The sequence below is a fragment of the Gregarina niphandrodes genome (genome assembly GCF_000223845.1).
Source record: "Gregarina niphandrodes unplaced genomic scaffold scaffold00002, whole genome shotgun sequence".
Classification (NCBI taxonomy): Eukaryota; Apicomplexa; class Conoidasida; order Eugregarinorida; family Gregarinidae; genus Gregarina; species Gregarina niphandrodes.
In genome coordinates, this window is record NW_011645774.1 from 40,428 (window position 1) to 58,259 (window position 17,832).

General features: G+C 51.8%; 11 protein-coding genes across 11 annotated transcripts; 6 read left to right on the forward strand and 5 right to left on the reverse strand.

Moving 5' to 3' along the window:
* Positions 1 to 194: 194 nt before the first annotated feature.
* Positions 195 to 845, reverse strand: GNI_010350 (putative transmembrane protein; the record flags this gene model as incomplete). Its single annotated transcript, XM_011130457.1, has 1 exon — positions 195 to 845. One exon carries the CDS (start codon positions 843 to 845, stop codon positions 195 to 197), a length of 651 nt encoding a protein of 216 aa, XP_011128759.1.
* Positions 846 to 1,807: 962 nt separating this feature from the next.
* Positions 1,808 to 2,623, reverse strand: GNI_010360 (putative transmembrane protein; the record flags this gene model as incomplete). Its single annotated transcript, XM_011130458.1, has 1 exon — positions 1,808 to 2,623. One exon carries the CDS (start codon positions 2,621 to 2,623, stop codon positions 1,808 to 1,810), a length of 816 nt encoding a protein of 271 aa, XP_011128760.1.
* A 513-nt stretch (positions 2,624 to 3,136) lies between these two features.
* Positions 3,137 to 3,817, forward strand: GNI_010370 (putative DHHC domain protein; the record flags this gene model as incomplete). Its single annotated transcript, XM_011130459.1, has 4 exons — positions 3,137 to 3,249; positions 3,358 to 3,448; positions 3,485 to 3,559; positions 3,611 to 3,817. The coding sequence occupies 4 exons, from the start codon at positions 3,137 to 3,139 to the stop codon at positions 3,815 to 3,817; spliced, it is 486 nt and encodes a 161-aa protein (XP_011128761.1).
* Positions 3,818 to 4,609: 792 nt separating this feature from the next.
* Positions 4,610 to 6,931, reverse strand: GNI_010380 (hypothetical protein; the record flags this gene model as incomplete). Its single annotated transcript, XM_011130460.1, has 4 exons — positions 4,610 to 4,672; positions 4,749 to 5,359; positions 5,437 to 6,572; positions 6,831 to 6,931. The coding sequence occupies 4 exons, from the start codon at positions 6,929 to 6,931 to the stop codon at positions 4,610 to 4,612; spliced, it is 1,911 nt and encodes a 636-aa protein (XP_011128762.1).
* A 186-nt stretch (positions 6,932 to 7,117) lies between these two features.
* Positions 7,118 to 8,573, reverse strand: GNI_010390 (protein kinase; the record flags this gene model as incomplete). The annotated part of the gene is made up of 2 exons (XM_011130461.1): positions 7,118 to 7,771; positions 7,989 to 8,573. The coding sequence occupies 2 exons, from the start codon at positions 8,571 to 8,573 to the stop codon at positions 7,118 to 7,120; spliced, it is 1,239 nt and encodes a 412-aa protein (XP_011128763.1).
* Positions 8,574 to 9,190: 617 nt separating this feature from the next.
* Positions 9,191 to 12,156, forward strand: GNI_010400 (phosphoinositide phospholipase C; the record flags this gene model as incomplete). The annotated part of the gene is made up of 4 exons (XM_011130462.1): positions 9,191 to 9,197; positions 9,242 to 10,459; positions 10,536 to 11,381; positions 11,534 to 12,156. 4 exons carry the CDS (start codon positions 9,191 to 9,193, stop codon positions 12,154 to 12,156), a joined length of 2,694 nt encoding a protein of 897 aa, XP_011128764.1.
* A 329-nt stretch (positions 12,157 to 12,485) lies between these two features.
* On the forward strand, positions 12,486 to 12,941 carry GNI_010410 (zinc finger protein; the record flags this gene model as incomplete). Its single annotated transcript, XM_011130463.1, has 1 exon — positions 12,486 to 12,941. The coding sequence occupies one exon, from the start codon at positions 12,486 to 12,488 to the stop codon at positions 12,939 to 12,941; it is 456 nt and encodes a 151-aa protein (XP_011128765.1).
* A 364-nt stretch (positions 12,942 to 13,305) lies between these two features.
* Positions 13,306 to 13,848, forward strand: GNI_010420 (putative transmembrane protein; the record flags this gene model as incomplete). Its single annotated transcript, XM_011130464.1, has 2 exons — positions 13,306 to 13,654; positions 13,721 to 13,848. 2 exons carry the CDS (start codon positions 13,306 to 13,308, stop codon positions 13,846 to 13,848), a joined length of 477 nt encoding a protein of 158 aa, XP_011128766.1.
* An 83-nt stretch (positions 13,849 to 13,931) lies between these two features.
* On the forward strand, positions 13,932 to 15,383 carry GNI_010430 (galactokinase; the record flags this gene model as incomplete). Its single annotated transcript, XM_011130465.1, has 1 exon — positions 13,932 to 15,383. One exon carries the CDS (start codon positions 13,932 to 13,934, stop codon positions 15,381 to 15,383), a length of 1,452 nt encoding a protein of 483 aa, XP_011128767.1.
* Positions 15,384 to 15,562: 179 nt separating this feature from the next.
* Positions 15,563 to 16,327, forward strand: GNI_010440 (ankyrin repeat protein; the record flags this gene model as incomplete). Its single annotated transcript, XM_011130466.1, has 1 exon — positions 15,563 to 16,327. One exon carries the CDS (start codon positions 15,563 to 15,565, stop codon positions 16,325 to 16,327), a length of 765 nt encoding a protein of 254 aa, XP_011128768.1.
* A 392-nt stretch (positions 16,328 to 16,719) lies between these two features.
* Positions 16,720 to 17,751, reverse strand: GNI_010450 (hypothetical protein; the record flags this gene model as incomplete). The annotated part of the gene is made up of 1 exon (XM_011130467.1): positions 16,720 to 17,751. The coding sequence occupies one exon, from the start codon at positions 17,749 to 17,751 to the stop codon at positions 16,720 to 16,722; it is 1,032 nt and encodes a 343-aa protein (XP_011128769.1).
* Between the last annotated feature and the right edge of the window lie 81 nt (positions 17,752 to 17,832).

Sequence of the window (17,832 nt, forward strand, 5' to 3'; positions counted from 1 at the left end):
GGACAGCATCGCCGTCCGGAAGGCCATTGCTTTCTCAACGATCGGTGAACAGATCCAATAATCTGTTCGAAAATTTAATGTCCAATAACCTGTTCAAGAAATTCAGTTCTGCTTAGGCACTCAAAAAAGACCACCGGTCAAACCTCGTCTTCAAATGCCTCGGAAGTTGACATACTCAACAAACTTAGGCCTGCTTAGAAAGCCACGGTAGCGAGGCCCACGAGTGCAACCGCAGAGAGGGTGACAGCGGCAACAGCGCCACTGGCTCCCACGGAATAAGTGTACTGCAAGTAAGCCAGTGTATCCCCGACTGTTGTGTCTACGCAGCTGCTCAAGTCGATGATGAGCTGTTTGGTTGTGTCCGCCTTGGTCAAATCTTCACTAGCGTAGATCAGACTGTTGTTAGTCTTGTCGTTCGCATCGGCCACGGGTTCGCCGATCGTGATAGTGGTAGTTTTAGCATCCGGGCATTCGTTGCTGGCGTCAGCTACGTATGCCACAGGCTTGCAACCTTCCTTCTTGGCAGCAGGAATGTTTGTAACCAGGAACTGCGTAGGAGAGAAATCCTTTTTAAGAGCGCCGGTCAAATCTGAGATCTCGTAGGGCTTCAGGTCACCGTAAACCAAAGTTCTCGTGTCGTGTTTACTAGCACACCCGGCAACACCTGTCGACTTGAAACCATCTCCAGTGTGAGTGTAGGTAAACGATGTCTTCTTTGTTATCAACCCCAAGATGCACTCCTGCAGATCGTCAACGCTCTTGCACGTGTCAGTACCACCAATCACGTCGGCCGTAGGCTCATAAGCGAGAGCGCCGGTAGCCAAGAGAGTAACAAACAACTTCATCCTTAAGCTTAGATCCTAATATCTTTGACATCCCCGCGAATTCTACGGATCCGTTCCGTCTCTGCCATCGAGCTGAATTTGGGGCTGAGCTGGTTGTGATCCGAGGGCTGAACGGGGTGCCAGGGTGTAGAGGGTTCACACCACAAAAAAATGATATATAACTCTTTCGAAGACCGACGAATACTGAACTACTAATCACGGCAAGTACCGGGAGAATGTCCACCGGGGCTGGGACTTACTTCCTTCACGTACTCAAGGCTAGCACGACTCTCCCACCAACGACTACGACAACGTAACTCCGCTCACTCACCCGTTCGCTCGCCCGCCCGTACCCCCTCAAACCTCTCCGGACGAGATTCGACCCAATCTGGGGACACTTCCGTAGGAACGCCGGGTGGGTCCCCACCTGGTGCCTGTGGCTTCGCCCTCGCCCAAGCACAAGCGCATATCTCAGAACCCGGGTGCCCCCTCCCCCCCCTGAGTACTGAATCAGAGACTGCTGTATCCTCACAATCAATAGGACTAGAAGTGACGGAATATTCTTAAACAGATATCATCATGTTAGCAAGTGTTATAACGGACCAACGCAACCGTGCAAATACATCAGACTATTGGTTAAAGGTTATCCTCAACGACCAACTCAAGTGAGAAGGTTTCGGAAACACGGACCAGTTCTGTCATCATCAATATCACCAGCCCCGTTGTTCCACTCTTCGTCTATCGGCCTTCGATGTGTGGAGTAAGATGATTCCATAAGAATTGGTGTTAACGTAGAATGACTTTTAAAATTCGTTGCCCACCAAAAAAACCGGTGGGGGGAAGTGTAGGCGACAAAACGTGTGTGTGCGACAGTTGCAGCAATTGGGGGCCGTTATTCTGGCTTTGGTGGGCCAATGAATTTTGGCCAATGTATTTTGGCGCCATGTCAATGTAGTCATGCCCAGGAAAAAAATGGGTAAAAATTATAGTCGACTTCTGACAAGCTTCTCGTACTGGTCGACCGGTACGGTGTCTGGCCTTTCGGCTCGGCGACCCGCCGCGATGGCTGAGGGGGACTGGGCGGGTGTGAGGTCGTATTCTTCTTCGTTTGCTGAAATTTGCTTGTAGCCTCTGTACGGTTTATTTCTCTGGTAGAAATACCAAGCAGCCCCGAGGATAGCCAACAACAACAAGAGACCCAGCACAATGCCCCCAATCAGAGGGCAACACTGCTTCTGACTTGCCTGAACTGTGAGTGGTTCCGTGGTAGTAGTGTGGCCGAAGCCCAGGATTCCCCTTAGGCCTTGCCCCGTCTGGGCCGCAGCGGGCGTCTTGCCAGCAGGCGCACGGGTGACCAAAGCTGTAGTTGTGCCCGCGGCAGCTAAGCCAACTTTTTGGTCCGCATTTTTCAGTTGTGTATAAAGACTAGTAGTGGTGGCGCCCCCTTGGTACTTTACCCCTTGGTTCTTGACCGTCGCCAACTGTGTGGTTGTCTCAAGGTTCTTGGTTTTGCGCTGAGACTCTGTGGCCAGGCCAGTCGTGGTATCGGCGCCGTTCTGGTCAAAACGGCGCCGACTCCCGTTGGCGGCTGCCGCGGGGCCTGCGCGGTTTTGACGCGCAGTCTGTAGAACGGTGTTTGTTGCTGTGGCTTGCGGGTGTGTCGTCACAAAAGAAGTGGTTGTGTCGAACCCTATATTTTTCACCGTAACCAATTCGGTACCAGTTCGTTGCAGAGCACCAAAGAGCCTCCTAGGAGGTAAAGAAGTAGTAGTGGTAGTAGGCCTCAAGGTCCAAGCCATCTTATTGTCACTAATTTTTTGATCACTGGAAAATCATCATGGATGAGGAGCGTCAAACGCTCATCCAGCCACGACGAGCGAAGCGAAGATCCTCATGTTTTGTGGTGGTGATCTTCTTACTAATTCTCCTCATGTACTCAGCCTACAACATAGTTATACTTGTCCCGGATATTCTCAGCGCAGGTAAGGCCAAAGACCAACAGGCCAAAAAACCAATAGACCAACAATTCGGATTCGTTTGTGTGCTGTAGAAAGAAGATGGGTGCCTGTCAGTGCCGGCATTGCGTTTCAAATATCGTTTGTGCTCTTCTTTATGTCGATAATGGCAGCAATGCGAACTGAACCAGGATCTGTGCCCCTCCACTGGGGCTTCTTTGTGGGCGAAGAAGTCCGGAGGAGACGGTATTGCAGGGTCTGTGAGGTCTGGAAACCCGATAGGACGCACCACTGTTCCCAGTGCGGCAGATGGTAAACATTTAGTCCCGAATATTTCATTCTCTCAGTGTGCTAAACATGGACCACCACTGTCCCTGGATCAACAATTGTGTTGGCTTCTATAATCGCAAATTCTTCATACAAACCCTCATTTATGCAAATGTATGCTTGATCATACTCATCGTACATAGGTAGGACTCCCAACACTCTCCCCCAAGTTCTTACCAATCACGCTGAACCACGGATACGAATCACGGATACGAATCACGGATACGAATCACTAATTTGTTGTATTGAAGCATCGTTCATTTAACAGACGCCGCACTGGAATTTAACCACTACCAGATAGCTGGCCCTATTGACTACGTCGATTGGGGATGCGGTATTGCAGTAAGTGGTTGGCTTCTTCACATTTATAGCATGTAGATGATTACGTTTACGGCCGTTTTATTGGCTGGTCTAATCCCGTTCACGAGGTTCCATTGGCATTTGCTGGTTGTCGTAAGTTCACACCTGGGTTAGTTGAAGCGCACGGGATGGCCTTTTATGCAGAATTCCACAACAATTGAGACTATGGACGTGGCCAACCGTACCGAAGATTCGCGGTATGATCTTGGCGCACTCAGGAATATTCAGCAGGTTTTCGGAGTGACGTCGTGGCTCTGGTGGCTTCCTATGCACGTGTACCTCTCTTGCCCGCAAGGAGATGGTGTTCGATGGCGAAGGCACTACTTGGCAACCGGTACAGAATCAGTATGAGAATAATGTGTCATCTATGAGTCTGTCGCTGCTAAGCGCTGTTTCGGTGGCATCAGTCGTAGGATTGATACCGATATCGTTCGCGCTATGCAGCGTTTGGGACTTTTGTGCAGGACAGACGACCCCGACTCCGGTAAGTAATACCCATCACCTCCCACACCCTACTAATTCTGTACCGCGCCCGGCTTCCATTGCATGTTCGCACCGTTCCAATGCACCCAAAACTGCTTGTGGCCCATGATTCATATTCTAGGGCATATAACTACTGCTGCTTCCTTTTTAGAGACTGTGTTGCTCTAATGGAATTTACGACGGTCCGGCAATTCGCATTTCCGAACCGTCACAAGGTCGGGCAGGCACCGTCCTAATATCCAGTCGAGCATTGGAGATGGTCGGGAATCAGCCAGGAGCAAGGAAGCCAATGTAACAACAAAATGTGCGCGCGTGTTTGTACCACGCGCGAGTTTCTACCGCGCGCGTGTTTGTATCGCACACGTGTTTGGATAAACTGGCGATAATGAAGCTTCCAAAACCCAATGTTGCTGACTGGCGTTACGAGCAATATCAAATGGAGCTCTTGAACTTCAGATGCTCGCGGGGAGTGAAGCAGAACACCAGGAAGCGGCCTTGCAATCAGGCGGCGGCTGTACAGACGAAATACTCTCGGCCACTCGAGGCAACACTGCTGTTAGCCTCCTTTCGGTCAGCGTGAAAGTCGCATTGCGCTGGAGTACCAAACGAAAGTGAAATAATAGAGCTAGCCCAGTGGCATTATTAGGGCAACCCCTGCAGCTATGACCCGGTTGCCTTTTTTACTCCCTTCAACGCCTTCTCCATGTCCACAGCATAAGGATCCTGCAGGAAAACCAAGAAATTTGACAGTGGTGGATGGGCGAAATTCGTGTCTAAATAAGTGCAGGTCTAAGCTTACAAGATCAAATCTTATTGGAGGCGCAGCGCAAGGCAGTTTGTACCCGAATACAGGCTCGAGCAGGTTGCGCACTTCGTCAAGGGAGTCTCCATCTGATCTTTTTCTTGCGAACTGTTGTGCGGGTGTTTCCTCGAGATGTTCTCTATCACCCACACGCTCTATATTACCTAGTCTATAAGTGATGTCATCTTCCTTTTTCGTTGAGCTGAATGGTTGAGGTACACCCGCGGTTTGGTAGGAAACCGGGGCTCCTCTTCCCACGCGTGGTCTAAACTCGGGAGTCGACCACGGATCAGGTCGGGAACTATCTTCAGCCGGCTTCGTAAGACATGCCAGCAAGCAAAGAGCCCTGACCTCGCCAGTAGGACTCTCCATATCAGCTTTCTCTAACAACTTCAAAAACTCTTCCGTTGAGCTTGCCAATGAGGGCCGGAAGCGCGCCGGACGAAGCTTCAACGGACCTGCCGTTCTCTGACATACCAGCTTAGCAACCGCGTAAGCCTGATGGCACTGGTTATGACACAACAGCAGCAGCGATATGTACGTTGATTCCAGATTCTGTAGCATCAAAGACACTTTAGGCATATCCACCCAACTGGTCAACTTGGTAACTACGCACATGCACCATTTATACAGACGAGAAGTGAATAGACGCTAAGCCGGTGCGTTAGTGTATGAGGTTGCTTACATTTGTGAGAAAGATATTGGCGAGCATCCTTGATCCGTTTGACGGTAGTTTCAAGAGTGAATCGTTCAGTGATTCGGTCAACCGCTTGTCTGTTTTGGAATAACAGATTGGATATGACCATGGGTTCAAGACTTTGAAGGATGGACAAGACGGTTTCTCTATGGGCATCAAGAAGATCTCGGACGAGGAGGAGGGCAAGGCTGAGTCTGCAGAGTTCCGAACTCATGAGTGGCGCCGACGTTGCGGACAGGTCGCCCAGGAGGCCCTCGAGACTGGGTGGAGGATTGGACCGTTGTTCGAGAGTCTGCCGCAGAACGATGTCTAGTTGTTCGAGAGTCATGACTTCGCCGATGTGGTCAAAGCACGCGTCAGCCAATGGGAAGCCGAAATCTTGAATGTTGGGCATCTGCGCGTTCTCGAAGTGCTGGTTCGCGTGCGCATACAACTCCTCCAGAGTCTCAATGGCTACCTTCACCTTTATCGCCCGTTGGTCGCCCCGCTTATCGGCGCCGCCATCGCTGCTACTGCCCCCTGTCACAGTGCTGGCCTCGCCCACATTGCTTTTGCACAGCATCAGGTCATCAAGTATCATGTTCAACAACTGTCTTTGCTCGGTCTGTCGCGACGAGTTCTCTCTCTGGTGCAAGCCTCCCCCCAGGGCCACAAGCGCAACAGTATCGCCGTCCTCCCCTGGGCCTTTGTCGGGACTGCTGAGCTCGACAACGTCTTTACTCAGACGGTGTGCGGCCAGGTCGCCGTTTCTGGCCAGACCACCGTCCTTACCAAGGCCGTCGGCCTTAGCAGAATCATGTCTAACCAAAACGGTTAGCAAACGCACTATCCTGTCAAATATGGAGGCAGCCTCCACAAAGTGCTTCTTCTTGACTAGACTCTTAGCCAGCAGCCAATAAACAAATATCCCAAGTTCTAAACGGCCCACTATCGTCAAACATCCCAGTATTTTCTCATCGTCCAACAATTTCTTACATAAACCGTATCCCCTATAGTATTGCCGGGCAACCAAGCTCCTCATGCTGTAGTTATTCCGGAAAGTCGGGTCAGAGATCAGACGCCTCTCCATCTCATAACTCCGCTGCACCTTCCTCTGGGCGACCGAAGTGACGTAGTCGATGAACCTGAAGCAACACAACTGCCAGTGGAATTTTCCAGTGACACCGGTGACAACGGCCTGGCCCGACTGGTCCGACTGCCGACTGGTCCGACTGCCGCCATCCACGCGGCTCTATGAGATAGCATCCTTATGCAATGACCCTAATATCAATGACCGCAGCTACTCGACTTCGAGCAACAGCTACTTGTGCGAGGTGGTGTGTACATTATAAAAGGTACTCTATGCACAATACCAACATGCGCGCACACACGTGTGTGCCTACTCATAGACATTGTCATTCTTCTTCCTATTCACCCTTTTCGGCCTCGACGGAACCACGGTATTACTACTGGCGGTCAGTTTGCCTAATATGTTGACTGCCATTGTCTAAAAAAGCCGGGGGTGATGTTTATTTATTCGTCCTTTTTACATCAATGCTTTTTACAGATCGGAACTTAGCAAACAGATTCCTGCTGGGGGCCCACCAGGGTGAGCGCCTGCCGGGATTGTGTTTTCCGCAAGCTAGTTGGTGTAAAAACAACATATCTTCCTTCACGAAGGCGCCACATGTTAAAGTGGTGTGGTTGCTCGCTTATGGGTCGACATGAGCCAAGGATGGCGGGCTGCTATTCGAGCATTGATTCTGTTTTGTGGATGCACTTGAAGGCAAGTGTTAACGAAGTCCTTGCACGGGATGGATATTCTCGACCAGCACCGATCAGAAAAGTTGATGCCGTGTCGTAGACACTCTCCGTACGGATAGAACGGCGCGTAGCCGGCCAATAAACAGTACAGGACAATCCCCAGCGCCCATACGTCGATTTTATAATCGTAGTCGTGCCCTTTCATTACTTCAGGAGCAATGTATCCGAAACTACCCCGAAGACCTGTATTTTTTACGCAGGTCTTAGGAGAAGCAATTTTCATCGACAAGCCAAAATCCGTCACTTTAACCAAAACTCGATCCCAATCTTGAATCGGCTGAAACGCGTTACGATAGAGAAAGTTGTCACGGTCGAAAGGCATATCCGACGAGCATCCAACTCGGTCGAAAAGCAGAATATTATCAGGCTTAATGTCACAATGCACGACACCCCGAGAATGTAAATAGCTCAATCCATTCACTAACTGCATCGTGATAATCTTAGCCTCTCTTTCTGACAAACGTGATCCTTCAGTGTACTGACTCAAAGTTCCAAACTCCGCCATTGGCAAAAATGTTATCTACGAATTAGATGTGACAACGGCAGATAGTCACGACAACGGCAGATAGTCACCAAGGACCGACAGCCACAAAGGACCGACAGGGTCGGACAAGTCGTTGCAGCTGTCGTGACAGTTGTCCTGGAGTACCTGGAGGGCGTGTTACCAGGGGTTACCAGGCAGTAACAAGGAGGAACCGCCAGGAGGAGGACACGCCGGGAATCGGGAGCGGACTTACTAGGTCATTCTCGGCATCAATAGTAGTTATTGGTTTAAGTACGTTCTCATGTTTGAGGGATCTGAGAAGATCCGACTCTTGCATGACGGACTCTAGTTCTTCCTTCTCACACCGTTCTTTGTGAACCACCTTGATAGCCACCCTTCGCTCCGGAAAGGACTTGGTCTGGCCGATACACCCGACCACTGTGCTGGTCAGTGACGCATGGAGGACGGCGAACACCGTAAACTTCTCCTCTTCGTCATGGCAGGTACAGCCGCAAGACAACTCGGATGCGGACGTCAGCGTAAGCAAACCTTCAGCTCCGCCATTCAGCTCCACACGCGCTTTTCTTTCACGGGTTTGCCCCACCAGCTTTTCCTCCAACGAGCTTCCCTCCCTCAGGCCTTGTTTCCCGGTTTCGCCTTCGGTCGCGCCATTTGCGGTTGTCGAGTCGTCAACTGAGCACCCTACATACTCCACTGCCTGGTGGTGCAACCCGACCGCCTCCTGCCCATCCGGGGGGTCGAATTCTTCGCCTTCTGCGTGGAAGCTTTCGCCATCCGAGTGGAAGCTTTCAAAGTCCTTACCCAGTATCTCCTCCATCACCGAACAAGAGGACAGGTAATCACAAGGGGAGAGATAGTCACAACAGTCATTGTGCTCGGACTCTGCGCAAAACGAGTCTGCATCCACACCACACGAGTCTGCCAAACTTTTCGAACAGCTTTTCTGCGACCGAACATGTTCCTCCAAGCAGTGTGCCAAATCATTTTTCTCGAGCAGCTGATCCGGATGCAAGCTGGCGCCACTACTCGCCCACTCATCGGCATTACCTTCGTTTAGTGGAGGGGTATCTCCTCCAGTGCCTCGGAGACAGCACGATAGCTCGCTCGGTTCTTCCCGGTTGGTCATTCCAATGGATCTCGTTGTTCCAGACCAAGTTGTCCTGGAATTGACCGTCCCCAAACCAGATCTTCCTTTTCCCAGGTCCCTTTGAAGGCGGGCCTGTTTACAGACGAAAGGTGACACAGTCAGGAGGTTGTTATAGACGAGGCAAGGGCAGTTGGTTGGTCGGCTACATCGCATTTCAGAGAGCAAAAAAGTGGGTGACATTGTGTTCACGTACTTCGTGTGGACCCACCGGGTGTAGAGGCACATGGGAAGTACATCGTATCAATGTGTTTAAAATTAACTGAAGTGCCTGAGCAGAAGGCGCCGTGATGGAAGGTAAAAGGATTGTCTGTTTGGCCTAAGAGAGAGTTTGTTTTTAGTGTATCAAAGGTGGACGTCCGACGATGGGCACTCAGGTTTAAAGGCTGCGACAGCCGTGGCGGATTTACTGCCCGAGTCGGTGAAGGAGGACTTACAAAACGTGGACGTGTCAGGTGCGATAAAACACGTACTCGGAGGCGAAGTTTTATCTAAGTTTTGGCGACAGGCGGGGTTGCAGCACATCGTGCCTGCAAAAGCGCGAATGTTCCAGGTGCAATGCGTGGATGGGGTGTTTACCCTCAGTTGGCAGGGAAAGAGGAAGAGTGGATCAAGTGTGCGTCTAGCGGATGTAACAAGTGTAATTCCCGGTAGTGATTCGCTGTTCTTGAAGAAACGCAAGGCACAGGCGCCCGTCTCCATCGAGCTTGTAGTCGTCTCCATCCCGGTCCGCAAACGGTTACGGCTTAAGGCCAACACAAGTCTTCCGGACAAGCCGAATGGCCGTCGCGGCTCGGATGCCCGCCGTGGCTCCGTAGGCGACGGAAGACGACGACGAGGCAGCACAGTACAGGTTAGAGCGACGCTGGAGACGAGTTACCTCCGAGTTGTGTGTCCTTCGGCAGAGAGTTGGCGCCTCTGGTTTGTCGGGCTGTTAGCTTTGGTTCAGAGGACACGGGAAATTAGTCAGGCAAGCCGGGTCTGTAAGAGCATCCAGAACGTGTGGCGCCAGACAGTGAACGAGGAGACTCAGTTGGCTACCTTCGAGGGTATGGTGGCGTTGCTGAAGGATATGAACTTCAAATGCGATGTGCGCTATCTCATCCTGTTAGTTCGCGATCGCACCAGAATCGAGTACCTGGAGTTCGAGAAAGTCCTCGGACGACTACTCACGCAATCAGACCTGATGGATATGTTCTATAAAATCACCGGCAACCGAGATAGCATGACGCGAGACGAACTAGTGACCTTCCTCCAAGATGTACAACTTGCCGCCGATCGGGAAGAACTACTCGAAACCTACCTGAACTCGGTACCCCATGAACTCGCGATCGAGTCCCTCACCCGCCCAACCACACCGCCCTCGCCTGGCAGATCCCCCAGGCTCGCTCCCGCCGAACCCCACGCGGAGTGCCTCACCGACATCGGCTTCAACGTCGCCATGATGAGCCCCTCCAACTCCATCTGCAACCCTGCCGCCGTCCGTAAAACAGCCGCCGCCATGCTAAGCCCCCTCGCCCATTACTTCATCAAAACCTACCACAACCCCTGCTTCTTGCGTACGCCACACACCATTGACCCACATTCGACACACCGCCGCCGGACACCTTCGACTGGCATACAGAAGTTTCATAGATCCGTGGTGTCTGGGGAGCCCTATTTCCCGGCTGCAGCGGGTGCTACAGGAGAACTACCGTTGTCTGGAATTTGACGTGTTCGAATCCATGGATGGCGAGTGTGTGGTACCGTGTGGGTCTGCTCCCCCGCGTTATGTATCCTTCATGCGTGTGTTGCGCGTGTGTAAGGAGGAGGCATTTAAGACGAATCCGTATCCGTTGTTGATTTTTCTGTCGATAGATTGCACGCTGGCCCTGTGCGCGGAATTGGGTCAACAGATCAAGAGTACGCTAGGGAAGCAGTTAATATTACTATCAGATCTGGCAGCGTTTCCTGGGGACAAGAGCGAAGGAAAGATAGACTGGGATCTACAACCGGCGAATTTGATGAACCACATGGTCATAGGTGCAAAACGTCACTACTTACCCATGAAAGATGACGAAAGCTTCCTATCAGACGTGAGATTACGGCATCTAGAGGTCCAATATGCCGACCATTCGCCGTACGATGAAGTTTGTATGGTGCCACCCCAAGACAAAAACAGCCCTGCACCGCTTGCGTCGTTTGCCAGCGACTTGTCATCGCACCGTTCATTGCGACATACCGGACGTCTCGACCGGTCCAAGGGCTTATTGGCACTCGAACTCAAGGCCTACGCTGACACCATCAGCCTCATCGATAACGGCACCCTCCTCTCAGACTGTCCACACCGTACCGTCATTAACACCACATCCGCTCAACCGCTCAATGACGTAGACTACAAAACTCAACTAGCTCGCGTTAGCCCCTGCGCTCTCCTGTCCACACTTACCACGCCACCCAACGCCATTCAGTACTGGCGCAAAGGCATCCAAATGGTCTCCTGTACGCCCGCCTGCCCGCCCGTCTGCCCGCCTGCCCGCCCGTCTGCCCGCCCGCCTTCCGTCCCGTATCTCTACCTCCCATCATGTCTCTATCTCCCATCATGTCTCTGACTGTGTGTAACTGTGACTGTGTCTAATGGTGCTTCGTTGCAGATTTTGAGTCGCCTGGAATCGGTGAGTGGATCCAGCGGGCGAGATTTCTTGAGAATGGTAGGTGTGGTTACATCTTGAAGCCGGCGTATCTCCGTGGTCTGGATGCGCCATCGGGGAGTGGTCCTCGCGAGTTGAGTTTGAAGGTGCTTGGCGGGCGGCAATTATTTGTTCCGTATGTGGGCCGTCGTTCGTTTTCTGTGCGTGTTAGTCTCTTCGATGACGATCGGGAGACTCAGGTGCATAGCACTTCGGCAGTGGAATCATCGGGACTTGATCCGCGTTGGAATGAGAGGTTAGTTTTCGAGATTAAACAACCATCGTTCGCTCTTGTCGTTTTCGAAGTGAGTGCCGCAGATGAGGTGGTGTGCGGCTTCGCCGTTCCTGCAGCATGCATTCAACAGGGCATCCGCTGGGTCCCGCTCTGGGACCTGGGAGGGCACATCATCCCCTGGGCCGGACTTATCGTTCACTCCGAATCCAAACTCCTACGCCAGCTACCACTTGAAAACCCACCAGAACTCCAAAGAAGAAATTCTCTCAAACCACCCAAACACAGAAGACTTAGCGTTGCGCCACAACCTGTTTTAAATAGAAGGGCGTCATTAACAAAAATAGTGGACTAACACTTCTATGCGCGTATATCAAACCTCCCTCGCTGCCAATTCCAGATCACATGTACCTTCTTATCAGAGGACGCAGTGAGTACCCACAGCGAAACGCGACGCTGGGACACCTTGTATGGCGCGAGCTACCTTGTATGGCGCGAGCTACCTTGTTGGGCGCGAGCTACCTTGTTGGGCGCGAGCTATGTTGGGCGCGAGCTACGTTAGGCGCGAGCTACGTTAGGCGCGACATCAAATTACGTCGAGTGTGCCACCGACCGTTCGCGTGTGTGTGATACCGTTCACACATGTGTCACGGCATGACACGGCAAGGGCAATGGCGGGGTAGTATGACGCGTTCGGGTTGTAGGTGTTTCAAGACAAAGCAATGCAAGTTTTGGCTGGAAGGGCGCTGTACGCGAGGGGAGAGTTGTACGTATGCCCACACAGACCAGGAACTGCGCCCTGCGCCGAACTTGAAGAAGACGAAGATGTGTGCGCGGTGGAGGCAAGGCCAGTGTGCCCTCAGGGCGGACGAGTGTAGTTACGCGCATGGTGTCGAGGACCTACGCGCACAGAGCGGACGCAAGAGCTCCTGCGCTACGGAGTCGACCGACTTAATGGTTTCCGATGTGATGATGTCCGACGTCATCATGTCTGACGTCATGATGTCTGACGTGATGCTGTCCGGCGAGACGGTGCTGGATATTCCGTCGCCGCTTGGCAGTGCACATGAACACCTCGTCAAAACGCTCAGCATGAGTGAGCTCAGTCAAGGGCTCTCCAGCACGGCATACCTAGAGTGACACACACGACTAGACATGTATAGATGTTTTTTTGATCCAAAGAACTAACTCCCTACCTATCATGGACCGTCTCAAAGACTGGTACCACAACGGATGGCCCCATAACAGGTGGCCACATAACGACGGGTGGTTCCACAGTGGGTGGTTCCATAAAGAGAGGTCCGAAAAGGCTCTGAGCAGAAGCAGCAACAAGCCCCCGGTCCCGCGAGCACACCCTTTAAGTCCGGAAGAGCCCTGGTTGCGGCACGCCGAAGAGAGCAGTCTAGACACCGACGGGAACGAAACCCTGGATGTCAGCGCCTTTGTGGAATTGCTACAAAACCACCGGCACGAGATCAAGTACTTGGCTCGCGCCAAAATCCGGATGTTCGCCAACGAATCGCCCGTAAACGAAAAAAAGTGGATGGACCACCTCCGCTGCATTGAGTCCTTCGAACAGACCCCCGAACTCGTCCACAGCTACATCCAACGGGTCTTCGAACTCCGCTCCTATTTTTCCTGTGACCTCGTCAACGCCGTCGTCCTCCTCGTCGGCCTCGTGCCCCACGAATGGACCGCCAACGCTGAAATGGTCACCGACCAAGAATCCGGCCTGCCCGGCATACTCTACGCACGCGCCACACTCTCTAGCACCATCTGGAACGTACTCGCCTATTATATGTACGTCATCTTCAACCCCAACCTAATCGTAGACACCTACTACTGGATTTTGGGTAAGCGCGCGCGAATTCGCGCACACACACACGTGTGCGCAACTTCAATATCCTCGCTGGTTTTAGGCGACGAGTCCAAAGCTATGAGCCAAATGCGCCACTTAGCGGATTTAAATCACGACGACCCTTATTTGGTCTTCTACGTGAAACCCTTCCAGTCGTTCTCCTCCTCCTCGTCCATAATTATGCTTTAAGTGTGGCCCCAACGATGGGAAGGACGTTTGTGTGCGGCGCTTATTATGCATGTTTATTTGTCCAACATAAATTTTTCATTACGATGTCAACCTACAAGATTATCGCCCCTGGTCGCGTGAACTTGATTGGAGAGCATGTGGACCATCAGAACTACCCGGTGTTTCCTTGTGCGATTGAGCAGTCGATTGAAGTTGACGTGGTGAAGCATCCGTACGTGGAGGGGAAGGAGCCTGCTTTGGCAATTTTTCATTCGAACCCCGATTTCGACAACATTACTTTCCAGAAGCGTGAAGACATAAAGATGGTAGAGGGCAAACACCAGTGGTACAACTACATAATTGCAAGTTACTTTGGCATATGTGAGTATCTTTATAACGGTCATTCTATCGAGAAGGGTCAGACGATAAAGCGTTTCGAGGGTTTACCTAAGGAGTACTATGAGAAAATTGACCCGATCAGTCCGCTGAATTTCGCCTACAAGGTGACGGTGGGTGGTCAAGGGGTGCCGGTGGCTGCGGGTTTGAGCAGTTCGTCTGCCTTAACTTGCGCCGTGTCGCTTGCTTGGGATACTGGCCTGAGCCCCGCCATATTGGCGACTGTAAGTGCCCATGGTGAGGGTTACTCTGGCACTGCTGGTGGCGGAATGGACCAGGCGGCGATTCTCCTAAGTGAGAGCGGGAAGGCGCTGAAGATCGATTTTCATCCGTTGGAGGTTGAGAGTGTCAACTTGCCGAAGGAGATTTCTATTGTGGTGGCGAATACTGGCCGTGTGGCTTCGAAGGCAGTGGGCTACGCTAAGATGTACAACAAGCGTGTATTCGAACTCAAGTGCGCGTGCTATTTGATACTGAAGAAGCACGGCATTGAACTGACACATGTTCAGCTTATTCAAAACGGTCTGCGTGACGTACTTCGAATGATCAAGATTTCGGAACAGGACTTCCTCAATAAGGAGATGAAGGAATGCCTGAAGGCTGATTTCTATACCCGCGCTGACCTTGAGAAGCTGGTTCCTGCTGACGTCCGAGAATTCCTACTCGAGAAGAGGGTGGGACAGAAGGTCTGGGAGGTAAACGATGATTTCCATCTGCTAGAAAGAGTTCGACACGTTCTTACCGAAAACGAACGTGTGCTGGAGTTCGTTAAAATATGCAAAGAGCTGAATCACGACCAAGACACACCTCCAGCAGTACTCAAACGTCTCGGGCAGCTCCTGGATGGCTCTTTCGCCTCTCTCGACGGCGACTTCGACTGCGGCTGCACCGAACTTACTCAACTGGTTAACATTTGCAGAAATGCTGGTGCACTAGGAAGCAGACTTACTGGAGCCGGTTGGGGTGGCTGCACTGTCTCCATTGTCGAGACGCCGAAGCTGCAGGACTTCCTAAAGAAGGTTGAACAGGACTACTACAAACCAATGATCTCAGGAGAGAAAAAATACGACGTTCCTGAACAATTCATTGAAATGGCTAAGAAGGATATTAAGAGCGTATTGTTCGCCACCAAACCCAGTATGAGCGCCCGTAAAGTGTAGCCAATTTTTATTCTTATTTTTTCTCATCTAAGAATGCTAATTTTTTGTCTGTTGTATTTTTACTAATCAATATTATAATTTCATGAACGGATAATGACTCTGACAAAAACTTGCAGCGCTATCATACCGAAACAGAGCGGCCAAAAATACCGAGAAGCTCTCGTAAGTACACCACAGCTATGGGGGGTGGTACACGGTGGGGGTTGGTACACCATCGAACTGATTCGGGGCAGCATTTGGTACGTGTGCAGAATCTTGGTAATGTTGGAGGTTTCCAAGCCTTGTTGAACGAGAACGTTGAGGAGGCATTGGAGTCGCGGGACGCAGATGGACGTGGCGTCTTGCATTGGTGTGCAGAGTTGAACAGACCCGAGGAGCTGCTGCTGTGCGTAGCAGCTGGCATGCCGGCTGACGAAGCCGATGAAGACGGCTGGACTCCACTTCACGTCGGCACCGCCCACAATCATTCTGCCTGCGTGGAGTTATTGCTGAAACACGGCTCCGACCCACTGAAGAAGGTAGCTGGAAGTTTGAACAACTCGCTGCACATCGCCGCCAGCAGAGGATATGTCGAATGCCTCAGACTCATCCTGCAGGCGATTACCACCCAAGATGTATCCACTCAAGGTGTATCCACTCAAGGTGTACAGGAGGTGAACGGACCAGGACCGGTTGATATCCCGAACGCCTACGGACAGACGCCTCTAATGCGAGCCGTAGTTGCGCAACACTCGGTCGTTGCCAGAATTCTTATTGAAACCGGAGCGAACACGAAGACCAGGCTAGAAAGAACCAACGAATGCTTACTTCATGTTGCTGTTGGCAACGGAGATGTGGAAACCTGCAAAGTGCTCCTTGAAGCCGACCCCACCTTGGCGGACTTGTCCGACAACGTATGTCAACCACCCCCTCCCTCCCTCCCTCCCTTCACTTACTTCTACTAGCGCACTCAACCCGGCCACAGACCCCACTCGATTCGTTTGGTTGTCCCTCCGCACGCACTCACTCAATGAGCTCATATCATATCAGAGATCAATTGCGTGCCGGGATCTTAAAGACGTCACGATTCAGGCCCTGCTGAACGAGTATCTTTGAAATAATACAGCTTGAAACTATGGATGGCAAATAGTTTGACCAAAAAAACAAATGTGGGCGAAGAAGGTCGGTGATTGCCCAACGAAATAATTGACTAACGGGGTGGACGGGCTCCGGACCAGGCAGGCAGGCAGGTACTACCACAAAAAGGGAAACAAGAAGGGTGATATTAGGCGCCGATTAAAAGCGCCGATTAAAAGCGCCGATTAAAAGCGACAAACAGAAAAGACAGGGACTGTCCTTACCGCAGTTCGGAGGCAGTTGGATCGGTGGCCAGCAGCCCGTCCACCAGGCCGTCCTGGCCGGTGATTTGGTCCGTAGTTTGTTCCTGGCCGGTAAGCGTATCTTGGCCTGAGACTTGTTCTTGACCAGACTCCAAGGCGAGAGCTTTGTATTTTTCTTTTTCTTCGGAAGACAGAAGCGCCCAGGAGGCGCTGAGTTCCTGGAGTGTCATATGGTCTTCCGTTTCTTGTCGTCGAACCTTGCAGAAGAATTGATACCCATTCAGTCTTCGCTTCTTGGGCGTAGTTGGCGAAGCGGTCGACAACTTGATGCCAGGCCGCTTCCGCTGGCATACCTTGACAACGTCCGCCGATACCAGCGGCGCAATCATGTCCCGCACACGCGCCAAACAATGCATCTGCTCACTCATCATCACATACAGGGAAGTACAAACCAACTCCAAATTTCCCGAAGGCTGCGGTATAGTTGTCTCTTCGCCACATAAAGGTATAGACAACTCCTCACCACTGGCACCGGCAGCCGGGCTGGCGGCGGGGCTAACAGCGGAGCCGGCAGCAGGTCTGTTCTCTTGCTTACCACTTTCGCCATGACCACTTTCGCCATGACCACTTTCGCCATGACCACTTTCGCCATGACCACTTTCGCCATGACCACTTTCGCCATGACCACTTTCGCCATGACTTGCATCAGCCTTTGTTGAGTCCTCGGTTTTCTTCAATTTTTCCTGAGCCGCACCTCCTGTTTTATCGAATCCTTCGTCCTTCTTGGATCTTTTCTTCTTTTTCTTCTTCTCCTCCGGTTCGGGCTTCGGATTCACCAGAGCGGGCGAGCCTAATATGGCATCTGCAATCGCTCCCGCTTGTTCCTGATATTTGGAGAGATCACCGACCAGGTCTGGGTTGGCGTTAGCCGGCTTGCCTTCCACTAGCTTGCCCTCGGCCAACGAAGCTTCAGCCATTTCAAGCTTTCGCGCAAGCCTCTTCTCTCTCTTCTCCTTCTTGTTATCCCCCATCTCCTTTTTGTCCCCCATCCACTATTAAAATAACCGACGACACCGGGGGACCGTCGATAACCCGTATCCCGACGGCACCGGGGGAGATAGGCGGGGGGG